Here is an 18,781-nt window from a genome sequence, read left to right on the forward strand (position 1 = left end):
TCCCCTCCACTGACAGTGATTTTTACATAAATAAACTGATAATTATATGGAGAATTATATTATTTTTATTGATTATATTGTATACAAAGAGTGAGGGAGGGAGGAAAATATCAGGAGAAAGCGCCAAATCATTAACGACTATATAGCACTGGGAAGGGGTCAGGATAAGGATTTGGGATGGGACGGGGGGAAGGAATGGTGCCCAACCACTTGTGGACGGTCGGTAATTGAACGCCGACCTACATGAAGCGAGACCGTCGCTCTACCGTCCACCCCAAGTGATTGCATCTACAAAGAGGGAGATCATTGATTTGTCTGTTATTTTTTTTCGATGATTCCCGAGAAATGTTTGGGCCGCCGCGTTGATCAGAGACCTGTCTTGCTGCTTCCGGACCAGGGGTCAGATTCACGAAGCAGTTACGCAAGCACTTACGAATCTGTTCATCTCTCCTCAATCTTTGGCGGCTTTATTTACAATTATTAAGCAGTTAATGAACTCCGAAGCACCAGGAAGCTGTTTATAACAATACCAACAGTTGATTTGCAAATTTTCATGCTTGTAAACTGTTTAATAAATGTAACCAAAGTCGTCAAAGATAGAAGAAAGACGTACACGTTCGTAAGTGCTTGCGTAACTGCTTCGTGAATCTGGCCCCAGTTGTGGTGCGACTTCTTCAGCTGAAGTGAATGCCAATACTGTAGTGATCAGAGCAGTGTTCCTTGTGTTTCTTATTGTATCATATCAGGATTTGTTTCAGAAACTACAGCCTTGCAAGCTGTGTGTGTGTTGTAACGACGCCAGTGACCGTCGGTTGCAACACAGTGGTTGTCTTCAACTACTGCAGCAATCATTGAAGTGACTGGATTTACTTCAACTATTACTTCTATACGTCTGCAACATCATGATACCACATTCAAGCGTATATAAGTGGATTAACAGACGTCTCTACAGGGAGTACACTACTCTCACTCCTCTCCCCCCTCTCTCACTGCCGGCGCACCACCTTCGTCGTCGATCACCAAACAACCACTTCAAGCCAACACTCTCCGCATTGGTGAATCGGCGACTTCACGCGACTCCAGCGCCCTCTGCACCACCTATATATAGTCTTGCACGAGCAGTTGGCCTCAGAATATTCTCGTGCTCTAGAGCTGACGCTTCTATCTAGCATACTTCTGTATATTAGTAGAGGTTTCAGCCAGCCACTATTCTCAGCACCATTTACTCATTTTGTCTTGCTAATTGTAGAGTAACGTAATCCTTATTTTATTTTATATTGTGTTTTTGTCTTTTTGCATATGTTTTTGATCCGTGCTGTACATAGCCAAGGGATTATCTTTATTTTGTTTCTGTTTGTTTAAAGTAAATTAAAGTTCATTATTTATAAGATTTGTTTTGCGTGTTTTTCCCTATCACTTTACCACAGGAACAACCGCCAAGCAGTCAACATTTTTTTCTCTATTTTTTTTCTAATGTGATTGGCATTTCCACCAGCCATAGAGAAGACTCCCTTAGCACTTACATTTCTCGTCATATTAAATATATATATATATATATATATATATATATATATATATATATATATATATATATATATATATATATAAACCCCTGATAAAACTGGACTTAAAAAATGCTTTCAATCTGGTTAGAAGGGATGCAGTACTCAGTTCGGTTCATCGCCTTTTTCCCTCCCCTCTACCCGTTTGTAAACTCATGCTACAGCAAGAATCTAACTCTGCTCTTCGGGAACCATGAAATTGAGTCACAAGAAGGTGTCCAACAGGGTGACCCCCTTGCTCCTTTTCTTTTCTGTCTAGTCATCAAGGAAGTCACCGATAACCTGTCCAGTGAGCTCAACATTTGGTTTTTAGACGATGGTACTCTAGCCGGCTCCCCAGCCTCACTCTTGGACGACATAAGAATAATTCCGAAGCAAGGAGCACGTCTAGGCCTCACCCTGAACCCTTCCAAGTGCGAAATAACCTCCACCAACCAGCACATAATAGAGCAAATAAAGGTTGTTTTGCCTGATATTCATACAACCAACCCTGAGGACAGCACACTCCTAGGTGCTCCTCTTGGAAGGAATGCCATCGACGGGGTCCTTAGTAAGAAGATCACTGACCTGAAGAGGATGAACGAGAGGATTGAAGACATCGATGCTCATGATGCACTTTACCTCATCACCAGATGCTTGTCCCTCCCCAGGCTGACCTACTTTCTAAGATGTTCATCATTTTTCAACAATATTAAATTAGAAGATTACAACAGCCTGGCGAAATCAATGCTAGAAAAAGCCCTCAATCTTTCCCTCAGCGACTCACAGTGGAAACAGGCCTCCCTTCCTGTCAGACTCGGGGGCCTTGGTGTGCGCACAGAAACACAAATTGCTGTACCAGCGTTCCTGTCCTCTTCAGTGGGGTCTGACAACTTGGTGAAGGAAATCCTACCTGAGCACCTAGTTCAATGGGCAGGGGTACATGATCCCAGCTTCACAGACTGCACAACCAAATGGGTCTCTCTCGCAGGACCAGCACCAGGGAAGGTGGTGGGCGTGGGGAAGGTGGTGGGCGTGGGGGAAGTGATGGGCGTGGGGGAAGGTGGTGGGGGAGGTGGCCGCCCGTCATCATGGGGGAGCCAATCTAGGCCAACAATGGGAAGCCCGCGGCATCACCCGCACAATGATGCTACGGTATTGGTCTTTTACGGTGAACTGACATGAGAACAGTGTACGGTGTACTACCCTAGTTGTACTCACCTTGTTGTGCTTGCGGGGGTTGAGCTCTGGCTCTTTGGTCCCGCCTCTAAGCTGTCAATCAACTGATGTACAGGTTCCTGAGCCGACTGGGCTCTATAATATCTACATTTAAAACTGTGCATGGAGTCAGCCTCCACCACATTACTGCTAATGCATTCTATCTGTTAACTACTCTGACACTGAAAAAGTTCTTTCTAACGCCCTTGTGGCTCATTTGTGTAGTTAGTTTCCACCTGTGTCCACCAGTTCGCGTATCACCCGTGTTAAAACGTTTATCCTTATCTACCCTGTCAATTCCTTTGAGAATCTTGCAGGTAGTAATCATGTCTCCCCTTACTCTTCTGTCTTCCAGTGTCGTAAGGTGCATCTCACGCAGCCTTTCCTCGTAACACATGCCTCTTAGTTCTGGGACTAGTCTAGTGGCATACCTCTGAACTTTTTCCAGCTTTGTCTTGTGCTTGACCAGGTACGGACTCCATGCTGGGCCGCATACTCCAGGATTGGTCTTACATATGTGGTGTACAAGTTTCTGAATGATTCCTTACACAGGTTCCTGAACGCTGTTCTGATGTTAGCCAGCCTCGCATAGGCCGCAGACGTTATTCTTTTTATGTGGGCTTCAGGAGACAGGTTTGGTGTGATATCAACTCCTAGATCTTTCTCTCTGTCCGTTTCACGAAGTACTTCATCTCCCATTCGGTATCCTGTGTCTGGCCTCCTGTTTCCACCACCTAGTTTCATTACCATGCATTTACTCGAGTTGAACTTTAGTAGCCATTTGTTAGACTATTCATTCAGTCTGTCTAGGTCATCTTGTAGCTTCCTACTATCATCCTCTGTTTAAGTCCTCCTCATAATTTTTGCATCATCAGCAACCAGTGAGAGGAACGATTCTATACCCTCTGGGAGATCATTTACATATATCAGAAACAGTATAGGACCATGAACTGACCCCTGCGGGATTCCACTCGTAACGTCTCGCCAATCTGAGACCTCATCCCTCACACTGACTCGCTGTCTCCTGTTGCTTAGGTAATCCCTTATCCACCGGAGTACCTTCCCTTTTACTCCAGCCTGCATCTCCAGCTTTTTCACTAGCCTCTTGTGTGGTACTGTGTCAAAGGCTTTCTGGCAATCCAAAAATATGTAGTCTGCCCACCCTTCTCTTTCTTGTCTGGTCGTAGAATTCAATTAACCCTGTGAGGCAGGACCTGCCATCCCTGAACTCATTTTGATGCTGTGTTACAAAGTTCCTTCGCTCCAGGTGCTCCACTAGCTGTCTTCGCACAATCTTCTCCATCAGCTTGCATGGTATGCAGGTTAGGGACACTGGCCTGTATTTCAGTGCCTCCTGTCTATCCCCTTTCTTGTATATCCGGACTACGTTAGCTGCTTTCCAAATTCTTGGCAGTTCCCCTGTTGCCAGTGATTTGTTATACACTATGGAGAGTGGTAGGCTCAGTTCTCTTGCTCCTTCCTTTTGAACCCAAGGGGAGATTCCATCCGGGCCTATAGCCTTTGTCACATCCAACTCTAGTAAACACTTCCTTACTTCCCCGCTGGTAATCTCAAACTCTTCCAGTGGTTCCTGGTTAGCTATTCCCTCACTTACCTCTGGAATTTCTCCATGTTCTAAGGTGAATACCTCCTGGAATTTCTTATTCAGTTCCTCACACACTTCCTTGTCGTTTGTAGTGAATCCTTCTGCCCCTATCCTTAATTTCATAACCTGTTCCTTTACTGTTGTTTTTCTCCTGATGTGGCTATGCAACAATTTAGGCTGAGTCTTTGCCTTGCTTGTGATGTCATTTTCGTATTGTCTTTCTGCCTGTCTTCTCATCCTGACATATTCATTCCTGGCATTCTGGTATCTTTCTCTGCTCTCCAGTGTCCTGTTATTCCTATAGTTTCTCCATGCCCCTTTACTTTGCTGCTTAGCTAGCCTACATCTCTGATTAAACCATGGGTTTCTCATCTTCATTTCTCTGTTTTCCTTTGTGTGTGTGTGTGCGTGTGTGTGTGTGCGTGTGTGTGTGTGTGTGTGTGTGTGTGTGTGTGTGTGTGTGTGTGTGTGTGTGTGTGTGTGTGTGTGTGTGTGTGTGTGTTTCCTTTGTTTTGTGTGTGCGTGTGTGTGTGTGTGTGTGTGTGTGTGCGTGTGTGTGTGTGTGTGCGTGTGTGTGTGTGTGTGTGTGTGTGTGTGTGTGTGTGTGTGTGTGTGTGTGTGTGTGTGTGTGTGTGCGTGTGTGTGTGTGTGTGTGTTTCCTTTGTTTTGTGTGTGCGTGTGTGTGTGTGTGTGTGTGTGTGTGTGTGTGTGTGTGTGTGTGTGTGTGTGTGTGTGTGTGTGTGTACTCACCTAGTTGTACTCACCTAGTTGTGCTTGCGGGGGTTGAGCTCTGGCTCTTTGGCCCCGCCTCTCAACTGTCAATCAACAGGTGTACAGGTTCCTGAGCCTATTGGGCTCTATCATATCTACACTTAAAGCTGTGTATGGAGTCAGCCTCCACCACATCACTTCCTAATGCATTCCATTTGTCTACTACTCTGACACTGAAAAAAAAATTTCTAACGTCTCTATGGCTCATTTGGGCACTCAATTTCCACCTGTGTCCCCTAGTGCGTGTGGCACTTGTGTTAAATAATCTATCCATCTACCCCTATCAATTTCTCTGAGAATCTTGTATGTGGTGATCATGTCCCCTCTAACTCTTCTGTCTCCCAGTGACGTGAGGTTTAATTCCCGTAGTCTCTCCTCGTAGCTCATACCCCTCAGTTCGGGTACTAGTCTGGTGGCAAACCTTTGAACCTTTTCCAGTTTAGTCTTATGCTTGACTAGATTTGGACTCATGCTGGAGTCACATACTCCAGGATTGGTCTGACATATGTGGTATATAATGTTATGAAAGATTCCTTACACAAGTTTCTAAAGGCCGTTCTTATGTTAGGCAACCTGGCATATGCTGCTGATGTTATCCTCTTGATATGAGCTTCAGGGGACAGGTCTGGCGTGATATCAACCGCCAGGTCTCTCTCTCTGACTCTTTAAGTATCTCATCTCCAAATGATACCTTGTATCTGGTCTCCTGCTTCCTACCCCTATCTTCATTACATTACATTTGCTTGGGTTAAACTCTAACAGCCATTTGTTCGGCCATTCCTGCAGCTTGTCCAGGACTTCTTGTAGCCTCAAGCTGTCCTCCTCTGTCTTAATCCTTCTCATAATTTTGGCGTCGTCAGCAAACATTGAGAGGAATGAGTCTATACCCTCTGGGAGATCATCCTCTGGATCATTTCTCCAGCTTATGCATCAACCTTTTATTTGGTACTGTGTCAAAGGCTTTCCGACAGTCCAAAAAATGCAGTACGCCCATCCTTCTCTTTCTTGCTTAATCTTTGTCACCTGATTGTAGAATTCTATCAAGCCTGTAAGGCAAGATTTACCCTCCCCGAACCCATGTTGATGGGTTGTCACGAAGTCTCTTCTCTCCAGATGTTACTAGGTTTTTTCTCACAATCTTCTCCATCACCTTGCATGGTATACAAGTTAAGGACACTGGCCTATAGTTCAGTGACTCGTGTCTGTCGCCCTTTTTGTATATTGGTACTACATTAGCAGTCTTCCATATTTCTGGTAGGTCTCCCGTTTCAAGTGACCTACTATACACCTATACACTATGGAGACACACACACACACACACACACACACACACACACACACACACACACACACACACACACACACACACACACACACACACACACACACACTAGGTGAGTACACACACACAGGCTGCCAGGCTGGCCAACATACGAACGGCATTCAGAAACTTGTGTAAAGAATCATTCAGAACTTTGTATACCACATATGTCAGGCCAATCCTGGAGTATGCAGCCCCAGCATGGAGTCCATATCTAGTCAAGGATAAGACTAAACTGGAAAAGGTTCAAAGGTTTGCCACCAGACTAGTACCCGAGTTGAGAGGTATGAGCTACGAGGAGAGACTACGGGAATTAAACCTCACTTCGCTGGAAGACAGAAGAGTTAGAGGGGACATGATCACCACATTCAAGATTCTGAAGGGGATTGATAGGGTAGATAAAGACAGTCTATTTAACACAAGGGGAACACGCACAAGGGGACACAGGTGGAAACTGAGTGCCCAAATGAGCCACAGAGATATTAGAAAGAACTTTTTTAGTGTCAGAGTGGTTGACAAATGGAATGCATTAGGGGGTGATGTGGTGGAGGCTGACTCCATACACAGTTTCAAGTGTAGATATGACAGAGCCCGATAGGCTCAGGAATCTGTACACCTGTTGATTGACGGTTGAGAGGCGGGACCAAAGAGCCAGAGCTCAATCCCCGCAAACACAACTAGGTGAGTACAACTAGGTGAGTACACACACACACACACACACACATAAACACACACTATGTGTGTGTGTGTGTGTGTGTGTGTGTGTGTGTGTGTGTGTGTGTGTGTGTGTGTGTGTGTGTGTGTGTGTGTGTGTGTGTGTGCGTGTTTGTGTTTGTACTCACCTATTTGTGCTTGCGGGGGTTGAGCTTTGGCTCTTTGGTCCCGCCTCTCAACTGTCAATCAACTGGTGTACAGATTCCTGTGTGTGTGTGTGTGTGTGTGTGTGTGTGTGTGTGTGTGTGTGTGTGTGTGTGTGTGTGTGTGTGTGTGTGTGTGTGTATTTCGGAACCAATTTTCCACCTGTGTCCCCCTGTTCGTGTCCCACCCGTGCTAAAGAGTTTGTCTTTGTCCACCCTGTCAATTCCCCATGAGAATTTTGTAGGTGGTTATCATGTCTCCCCTTACTCTTCTGTTTTCCATGGACGTGAGGTTCAGCTCCTTTAGCCTTTCCTCGTAGCTCATACCTCTCAGTTCCGAGACTAGTCGTCTGGTGGCATACCTCTCAATCTTCTCTAAATTTGTCTTGTGTTTAACTAGGTATGGAGTCCAGGCTGGAGCTGCATACTCCCGGATTGGTCTTACATATGTGGTATATAAGGTCCTTAACGATTCCTTACACATGTTTCTAAAGGCAGTCTTATGTTGACCAGTCTAGCATATGCCGCTGATGATATCCTTTAGATGTGGGTTTCTGGGGACAGGTTCGGTGTGATTTTAACCCTCAGATCTTTCTCTCTATTTGACTCCTGCAGGATTTCACCTCCCAGATGGTACCTTGTGTTCAGCCTTTTGTTCCCTACGCCAAATTTCATTACTTTACACTTTCCTGAGTTGAACTTCAGTAGCCATTTTCTAGACCATTCCTCCAGTTTGTCCTGGTCGCCCTGTAGTCTCTGTCTATTTTCATCTGTTTTGATTCTTCTCATAATCTGTGCATCATCAGCAATTATTGAGAGGAATGAGTCTATACCCTCTGGAAGATCGTTAACATATATTTGAAACAGGATGGGTTCAACAGAACCCTGTGGAGCTCCGCTGGTGATATCTCGCCACTCTGATGTGTTCCCCCACACCGTTACTCGCTGTTTCCTGTTGCTTAGATACTCCCTTATCCACTGGAGCACCTTAACTTTTACTCCTGCCTGTTGCTCCAACTTTTGTAACAGCCTTTTTATGAGGTACTGTGTCAAAGGCTTTCTTACAGTCCAAGAAAATGCAGTCTGCTCACCCTTCTCTTTCTTTCAAATTTGTGTTGCCTGGTCAAAGAATTCTATTAAACCTGTGAGGCACAATTTACCATCTCTGAACCCATGTTGGTGGTACGTTACATAGCTGTTTCCCTCCAGATGCTCTACGAGCCTTTTCCTCACGATCTTCTCCATCACCTTGCATGGTATACAAGTTAGGGAAACTGGCCTGTAGTTCAGTGCCTCTTGCCTGTCGCCCTTTTTGTATATTGGGACTACGTTAGCTGTCTTCCAACTTTCTGGTAGGTCTCCTGTTTATACACACACTCCCTTGTGTGTGTATATTGTGAGTGTATAGTGTGTGTGTGAAGTGCATGTAGTGGGTATAGTGTGCATATAGCGTGTGTGTAGCGTGTGTATAGTGTGTGTGTGAAGTGCATGTAGTGGGTATAGTGTGCATATAGCGTGTGTGTAGCGTGTGTATAGTGTGTGTGTGAAGTGCATGTAGTGGGTATAGTGTGCATATAGCGTGTGTATAGTGTGTGAAGGGCATGTAGTGGGTATAGTGTGCATATAGCGTGTGTGTAGCGTGTGTATAGTGTGTGTGAAGTGCATGTAGTGGGTATAGTGTGCATATAGCGTGTGTATAGCGTGTGTATAGTGTGTGTGTGAAGTGCATGTAGTGGGTATAGTGTGCATATAGTGTGTGTATAGTGTGTGTGTGAAGTGCATGTAGTGGGTATAGTGTGCATATAGCGTGTGTATAGCGTGTGTATAGTGTGTGTGTGAAGTGCATGTAGTGGGTATAGTGTGCATATAGCGTGTGTATAGCGTGTGTATAGTGTGTGTGTGAAGTGCATGTAGTGGGTATAGTGTGCATATAGCGTGTGTATAGCGTGTGTATAGCGTGTGTATAGTGTGTGTATATTGGTGTTTTTCTCTCAGTGTTCAGTCGTCCTCCAGCTTCATGACGTGTATTTTGTATGACATACATTGGCAACGTTTATATCTATACATATAATTTGTCATGATTCAGGCCGGCCTGTATTTTGGTCTGTTCTATATTAATGTAAATTGGCTAACGAACTAGTAGGGGGGAAAGCGCCAAGCCATTACGCATATATAGCACTGGGATGGGGTCAAAATATGAATTTGGGATGGGACGGTGGGAAGGAATGGTGCCCAGCCACTTGTGGACGGTCGGGGATTGAACGCCGACCTGCATGAAGCAAGACCGTCGCTCTACCGTCCATATTTACATCAACATTTACTTATACAAATAAAAATATTTTAAAAATATGTAATTCAATTCCGTACAAACTCCAAATGGTTCGATTACTTGATGTGGAAAATATTATTTCATATTTTACCAATATTTTGTCAAAGCAGATGAACACTATGACAACATTTACTGTTTTTGATAATTTGTTAATACACCAGCGAGAAGGTATTGACGAACTAGCCCATGGCACACCCCTTCACCACACCCCTCCCTTCACCACACCCCTGCCTTCACCACACCCCTCCCTTCACCACACCCCTCCCTTCACCACACACCCTCCCTTCACCACACCCCTCCCTTCACCACACCCCTCCCTTCACCACACCCCTCCCTTCACCACACCCCTCCCTTCACCACACCCCTCCCTTCACCACACCCCTCCCTTCACCACACCCCTCCCTTCACCACACCCCTCCCTTCACCACACCCCTCCCTTCACCACACCCCTCCCTTCACCACACCCCTCCCTTCACCACACCCCTCCCTTCACCACACACCCTCCCTTCACCACACCCCTCCCTTCACCACACCCCTCCCTTCACCACACCGCTCCCTTCACCACACCCCTCCCTTCACCACACCCCTCCCTTCACCACACCCCTCCCTTCACCACACCCCTCCCTTCACCACACCCCTCCCTTCACCACACCCCTCCCTTCACCACACCCCTCCCTTCACCACACCCCTCCCTTCACCACACCCCTCCCTTCACCACACACCCTCCCTTCACCACACCCCTCCCTTCACCACACCCCTCCCCTCACCACACCGCTCCCTTCACCACACCCCTCCCTTCACCACACCCCTCCCTTCACCACACCCCGCCCTTCACCACACACCCCTCCCTTCACCACACCCCTCCCTTCACCACACCCCTCCCTTCACCACACCCCTCCCTTCACCACACACCCTCCCTTCACCACACCCCTCCCTTCACCACACACCCTCCCTTCACCACACCCCTCCCTTCACCACACCCCTCCCTTCACCACACCCCTCCCTTCACCACACCCCTCCCTTCACCACACCCCTCCCTTCACCACACACCCTCCCTTCACCACACCCCTCCCTTCACCACACCCCTCCCTTCACCACACCCCTCCCTTCACCACACACCCTCCCTTCACCACACCCCTCCCTTCACCACACACCCTCCCTTCACCACACCCCTCCCTTCACCACACCCCTCCCTTCACCACACCCCTCCCTTCACCACACCCCTCCCTTCACCACACACCCTCCCTTCACCACACACCCTCCCTTCACCACACAACCCTCCCTTCACCACACCCCTCCCTTCACCACACACCCTCCCTTCACCACACCCCTCCCTTCACCACAACCCTCCCTTCACCACACACCCTCCCTTCACCACACCCCTCCCTTCACCACACCCCTCCCTTCACCACACCCCTCCCTTCACCACACACCCCTCCCTTCACCACACACCCCTCCCTTCACCACACACCCTCCCTTCACCACACAACCCTCCCTTCACCACACAACCCTCCCTTCATTACACACCCTCCCTTCACCACACACCCCTCCCTTCACCACACCCCTCCCTTCACCACACCCCTCCCTTCACCACACCCCTCCCTTCACCACACACCCTCCCTTCACCACACACCCTCCCTTCACCACACCCCTCCCTTCACCACACCCCTCTCTTCACCACACACCCTCCCTTCACCACACCCCTCCCTTCACCACACCCCTCCCTTCACCACACCCCTCCCTTCACCACACACCCTCCCTTCACCACACCCCTCCCTTCACCACACCCCTCCCTTCACCACACCCCTCCCTTCACCACACACCCTCCCTTCACCACACCCCTCCCTTCACCACACACCCTCCCTTCACCACACCCCTCCCTTCACCACACCCCTCCCTTCACCACACCCCTCCCTTCACCACACCCCTCCCTTCACCACACCCCTCCCTTCACCACACACCCTCCCTTCACCACACCCCTCCCTTCACCACACCCCTCCCTTCACCACACCCCTCCCTTCACCACACACCCTCCCTTCACCACACCCCTCCCTTCACCACACACCCTCCCTTCACCACACCCCTCCCTTCACCACACCCCTCCCTTCACCACACCCCTCCCTTCACCACACCCCTCCCTTCACCACACACCCTCCCTTCACCACACACCCTCCCTTCACCACACAACCCTCCCTTCACCACACCCCTCCCTTCACCACACACCCTCCCTTCACCACACCCCTCCCTTCACCACAACCCTCCCTTCACCACACACCCTCCCTTCACCACACCCCTCCCTTCACCACACCCCTCCCTTCACCACACCCCTCCCTTCACCACACACCCCTCCCTTCACCACGCACCCCTCCCTTCACCACACACCCTCCCTTCACCACACAACCCTCCCTTCACCACACAACCCTCCCTTCATTACACACCCTCCCTTCACCACACACCCCTCCCTTCACCACACCCCTCCCTTCACCACACCCCTCCCTTCACCACACCCCTCCCTTCACCACACACCCTCCCTTCACCACACACCCTCCCTTCACCACACAACCCTCCCTTCACCACAAACCCCTCCCTTCACCACACACCCTCCCTTCACCACACACCCTCCCTTCACCACACACAACTCCCTTCACCACACACTCCCTCCACCACACACCCTCCCTTCTTGAGATTATCTTGAGATGATTTCGGGGCTTTTAGTGTCCCCGCGGCCCGGTCCTCGACCAGGCCTCCACCCCCAGGAAGCAGCCCGTGACAGCTGACTAACACCCAGGTACCTATTTTACTGCTAGGTAACAGGGGCATAGGGTGAAAGAAACTCTGCCCATTGTTTCTCGCCGGCGCCTGGGATCGAACCCAGGACCACAGGATCACAAGTCCCGCGTGCTGTCCGCTCGGCCGACCGGCTCCCTCGCTCGGCCGACCGGCTCCCTTCACCACACAAACTCCCTTCACCACACACCCTCCCTTCACCACACACCCTCCCTTCACCACACACCCTCCCTTCACCACACAACCCTCCCTTCACCACACAACCCTCTCTTCACCACACCTCTCCCTTCACCACACACCCCTACCTTCACCACACCCCTCCCTTCACCACACACCCTCCCTTCACCACACAACCCTCCCTTCACCACACCCCTCCCTTCACCACACACCCTCCCTTCACCACACAACCCTCCCTTCACCACACAACCCTCCCTTCACCACACCACTCCCTTCACCACACACCCTCCCTTCACCACACACCCTCCCTTCACCACACAACCCTCCCTTCACCACACCACTCCCTTCACCACACACCCTCCCTTCACCACACAACCCTCCCTTCACCACACACCCTCCCTTCACCACACAACCCTCCCTTCACCACACAACCCTCCCTTCACCACACCACTCCCTTCACCACACACCCTCCCTTCACCACACACCCTACCTTCACCACACACCCTCCCTTCACCACACCCCGCCCTTCACCACACACCCTCCCTTCACCACACTCCCCTCCCTTCACCACACACCTACCTTCACCACACACCCTCCCTTCACCACACACCCTCCCTTCACCACACACCCTCCCTTCACCACACACCCCTTCCTTCACCACACATCCTCCCTTCACCACACACCCTTCCTTTACCACACACCTTCCCTTCACCACACCCTTCACCACACCACTCCCTTCACCACACACCTTCCCTTTACCACAAACCTCCCTTCACCACACCCTTCACCACACAACCTGTCATCACGAGAGAGTAGCTTATTTCTGTATACGTGACTAGAAGAGGAGTTACTTAACAGTCAGTGTAGCAGTTTATAAGGAAGTGAACAATTGGTATAGTGAAAATCAGACTATGATAAGCTAAACGGTGAGTTGAGGAAATGTTTAAGATGTAGCTTATTGGTTCAGTCCCGCAGTTATTGTCATGTCCTGCCAGGCCTCAGGTCTACTGCTACACTCTGCTACATGATACACTGACCTGTGGTGGCCATCTGTCTGCAGGCAATGACCAATCTGGCAACCACTATTAGCCTAATAATGCCTTCAGTCACTACTGACTGCTCACACACTGCCATCAATACCAACTTGATATTTATAAAATACAACATTAGCATGAATGATGTATACTGTGGTGTATGAGGTTTGCAGGATAAAATAATACAACTACGCTGCACAGAATGCAACACTTCCCCCAGGAGCATACCCCATATTATTGCAAGGAATTACTCTCGCAAAAGAAGTGACAGTAATAAAAATGCTTCTCAAATGCCCTTTGAGGAGCATTTAAAATCCTGTTCAAATCAGGTCCTTCTAATGTGTGTTCTGTCCTCAGAGTGAATGATTTATTCTCGTCACTGTCGCTTCTAAAATTCAGAGGCTGGCCAATTTTTCCTGATTCAAGTTATATTTAGTTCATTTTATCCATAAAATTGGACACATTTTAAGGTTTCTTTTGCTTTAAATTAAGTAATTTGTTTTGACTTGTATATTTCATTATGAGTCGCCCATATGTCAGTAAATGAAGGCAAAATATATAACTAATTTACTAGGCATCAGAAAGCGTTGTTATTGTGAGCTTCTCTTGGGTAAATAATTTACTGTAAATATGTGTAAACCAAACCAAGTATGACTGTATAAAACATACATTTATGAATAAAGTTATTGATTGATTTAGTAATTCTATATTTTATAATATATATATATATATATATATATATATATATATATATATATATATATATATATATATTAAAATTTCAGTTAAAATGAAAATGAAATAAGCTTATTGAAATATAAATCCCCACAAAGGGATCAGACAGCTAAAGCTATTGATGAGACAGCTAAACCTGTTGATGAGACAGGTAAACCTGTTGATGAGGCAGCTAAACCTGTTGATGAGACTGGTAAACCTGTTGATGAGACAGGTAAACCTGTTGATGAGACAGCTAAACCTATTGATGAGGCAGCTAAACCTATTGATGAGACAGCTAAACCTGTTGATGAGACTGGTAAACCTGTTGATGAGACAGGTAAACCTGTTGATGAGGCAGCTAAACCTATTGATGAGACAGCTAAACCTATTGATGAGACAGCTAAACCTGTTGATGAGACTGGTAAACCTATTGATGAGGCAGCTAAACCTGTTGATGAGACAGCTAAACCTGTTGATGAGACTGGTAAACCTGTTGATGAGACAGCTAAACCTATTGATGAGGCAGCTAAACCTGTTGATGAGACAGCTAAACCTGTTGATGAGACTGGTAAACCTATTGATGAGACAGCTAAACCTATTGATGAGGCAGCTAAACCTGTTGATGAGACAGCTAAACCTGTTGATGAGGCAGCTAAACCTATTGATGAGACAGCTAAACCTATTGATGAGACAGCTAAACCTGTTGATGAGACTGGTAAACCTATTGATGAGACAGCTAAACCTATTGATGAGGCAGCTAAACCTGTTGATGAGACTGGTAAACCTGTTGATGAGGCAGCTAAAGCTATTGATGAGACAGCTAAACCTGTTGATGAGACAGGTAAACCTGTTGATGAGGCAGCTAAACCTATTGATGAGGCAGCTAAACCTGTTGATGAGACAGGTAAACCTGTTGATGAGGCAGCTAAACCTATTGATGAGACAGGTAAACCTGTTGATGAGGCAGCTAAACCTGTTGATGAGGCAGCTAAACCTATTGATGAGGCAGCTAAAGCTCAGTACAAAGTGTTCATGTATGTTGATGTACGTCACACATAATCGACATTCACTTAGCATTCTGGGGAGAAACACATATGTACTTCTTCCTATACACATGTAATGTTACACTGAGCATGTACACAAAGTACATACAAACACTTGTTTAGTTAAGTACAAGTACAAAGGCTTTACAAAAAATAAATATGATTCAAATAGACATTTTAGAGAAATCTTGAGAAGTTTACAATCTTGGTGCAAGTGTTATATCTCTTTAGTACATGTCAATCATTTCCCTGTGGAACAATGAGGCTGTTTGTTCTGGAACAGTGTTCATCTTATTGGTAGGAGGGTTAACCGGCTGTGCCCGGGTCTCCTCCCTCCCATCCTCCGTCCCATTCCTTTATTTCCACATAATTTTGACAGTATTTATTGACAATATTTCCTGTTCCATGTTCTCTGTGGTGTGTATGTGTAGGCGGGCATGACGGCTGAGTGGACGACGCTCGGGATTCGTAGTCCTAATGTTCCGGGTTCGTTCCCCGGCACAGGCAAAAACAAATGGGTAAAGTTTCTTTCACCCTGATGCAACTGTTCATCTAGCAGTAAATAGATACCTGGGAGTTAGACAACTGCTATGTGCTGCTTCCAGGGGGGGGGGGGGCGGGGGGGGATGTGTAACATAAAGGATGTATTTTCACTCCATGTACTTTTGCTAGTTTCGTAAACGAAATGGTTGACACATATGTGTATGCTCTCACATATTGACACATATATGTAGGTATATATGTGACCCCTGAGATCTCTCATACATTAAACTCCTCGTCGCTTACTCTTGTACCTGAATGTTTCTGTTCCAGTTCTGTTAATTTGTTCTTGGTTAACATACGTTCAGCATCAACTTGTGATTAAATTGTTCCACATTAGCCAGCTGTGGTACAATGTTACCAATGTTCCACATTAGCCAGCTGTGGCACAATGTTACCAATGTTCCACATTAGCCCGCTGTGGTACAATGTTACCAATGTTCCACATTAGCAAGCTGTGGTACAATGTTACCAGTGTTCCACATTAGCCAGCTGTGGTACAATGTTACCAATGTTCCACATTAGCCCGCTATGGTACAATGTTACCAATGTTCCACATTAGCCAGCTGTGGTACAATGTTACCAATGTTCCACATTAGCCAGCTGTGGTACAATGTTACCAGTGTTCCACATTAGCCAGCTGTGGTACAATGTTACCAGTGTTCCACATTAGCCAGCAGTGGTACAATGTTACCAATGTTCCACATTAGCCAGCTGTGGTACAATGTTACCAGTGTTCCACATTAGCCAGCTGTGGTACAATGTTACCAGTGTTCCACATTAGCCAGCTGTGGTTCAATGTTACCAATGTTCCACATTAGCCAGCTGTGGTACAGTGTTACCAATGTTCCACATTAGCCAGCTGTGGTACAATGTTACCAGTGTTCCACATTAGCCAGCTGTGGTACAATGTTACCAGTGTTCCACATTAGCCAGCTGTGGTACAATGTTACCAATGTTCCACATTAGCCAGCTATGGTACAATGTTACCAATGTTCCACAGTTGACCTGCTCATCAGCTGTCTCTAGGAACAATATTCCCGACCCACAAGCCGGTGTCTGGGGGTTAAATTCCCGAGTGGGAAAGAAATACTTCGACACATTTCCATTCACCTCATGCTACTATTCACCTAGCAGTCGATAGGTACCCGGGAGATAGGCAACTACTGGGGTGTTGCATCCTAATAGGGGAGGGGGGGTCAGTAGTTCAATCTACACACAACTGCTCATTCTAAGTTACTTCAGTACAAGTTCTGGTCCTGTATTTATTGTAAAGTTTCCCTGGGGTCTGGGTGTGTTAACACTGACAAGTTTCCCTGGGGTCTGGGTGTGGTAACACTGACAAGTTACCCTGGGGTCTGGGTGTGGTAACACTGACAAGTTACCCTGGGGTCTGGGTGTGTTAACACTGACAAGTTTCCCTGGGGTCTGGGTGTGGTAACACTGACAAGTTACCCTGGGGTCTGGGTGTGTTAACACTGACAAGTTACCCTGGGGTCTGGGTGTGGTAACACTGACAAGTTTCCCTGGGGTCTGGGTGTGTTAACACTGACAAGTTACCCTGGGGTCTGGGTGTGTTAACACTGACAAGTTACCCTGGGGTCTGGGTGTGTTAACACTGACAAGTTTCCCTGGGGTCTGGGTGTGTTAACACTGACAAGTTTCCCTGGGGTCTGGGTGTGTTAACACTGACAAGTTACCCTGGGGTCTGGGTGTGTTAACACTGACAAGTTTCCCTGGGGTCTGGGTGTGTTAACACTGACAAGTTACCCTGGGGTCTGGGTGTGTTAACACTGACAAGTTTCCCTGGGGTCTGGGTGTGTTAATTAACACTGACAAGTTTCCCTGGGGTCTGGGTGTGTTAACACTGACAAGTTACCCTGGGGTCTGGGTGTGTTAACACTGACAAGTTTCCCTGGGGTCTGGGTGTGTTAACACTGACAAGTTTCCCTGGGGTCTGGGTGTGGTAACACTGACAAGTTTCCCTGGGGTCTGGGTGTGTTAACACTGACAAGTTTCCCTGGGGTCTGGGTGTGTTAATTAACACTGACAAGTTTCCCTGGGGTCTGGGTGTGTTAACACTGACAAGTTACCCTGGGGTCTGGGTGTGTTAACACTGACAAGTTTCCCTGGGGTCTGGGTGTGTTAATTAACACTGACAAGTTTCCCTGGGGTCTGGGTGTGTTAACACTGACAAGTTACCCTGGGGTCTGGGTGTGTTAACACTGACAAGTTTCCCTGGGGTCTGGGTGTGTTAACACTGACAAGTTTCCCTGGGGTCTGAGTGTGGTAACACTGACAAGTTTCCCTGGGGTCTGGGTGTGTTAACACTGACAAGTTTCCCTGGGGTCTGGGTGTGGTAACACTGACAAGTTACCCTGGGGTCTGGGTGTGTTAACACTGACAAGTTTCCCTGTGGTCTGTGTGTGGTAACACTGACAAGTTTCCCTGGGGTCTGGGTGTTGTAACACTGACAAGTTTCCCTGGGGTATGAGTGTGGTAACACTGAATAGTTTCCCTGGGGGTCTGGATGTGGTAACACTGACAAGTTACCCTGGGGTCTGGGAGTGGTAACACTGACAAGTTACCCTGGGGTCTGGGTGTGGTAACACTGACAAGTTACCCTGGGGTCTGGGTGTGGTAACACTGACAAGTTTCCCTGGGGTCTGGGTGTGGTAACACTGACAAGTTACCCTGGGGTCTGGGTGTGGTAACACTGACAAGTTACCCTGGGGTCTGGGTGTGGTAACACTGACAAGTTACCCTGGGGTCTGGGTGTGGTAACACTGACAAGTTACCCTGGGGTCTGGGTGTAGTAACACTGACAAGTTACCCTGGGG

General features: G+C 47.6%; 1 protein-coding gene across 1 annotated transcript in view; it reads left to right on the forward strand.

The window, feature by feature from the left end:
- The window catches only part of LOC138369480 (uncharacterized), a 40,615-nt gene that overhangs the window by 14,755 nt on the left and 7,079 nt on the right, over positions 1-18,781 (forward strand). The window contains exon 2 of the mRNA XM_069332736.1: positions 14,475-15,402. Within this exon, the coding sequence (XP_069188837.1) occupies positions 14,475-15,402 (928 nt within the window). The remainder of the gene's footprint in view (positions 1-14,474; positions 15,403-18,781) is intronic.

This window comes from Procambarus clarkii, chromosome 28, assembly GCF_040958095.1.
Source record: "Procambarus clarkii isolate CNS0578487 chromosome 28, FALCON_Pclarkii_2.0, whole genome shotgun sequence".
NCBI classification, from domain to species: Eukaryota; Metazoa; Arthropoda; class Malacostraca; order Decapoda; family Cambaridae; genus Procambarus; species Procambarus clarkii.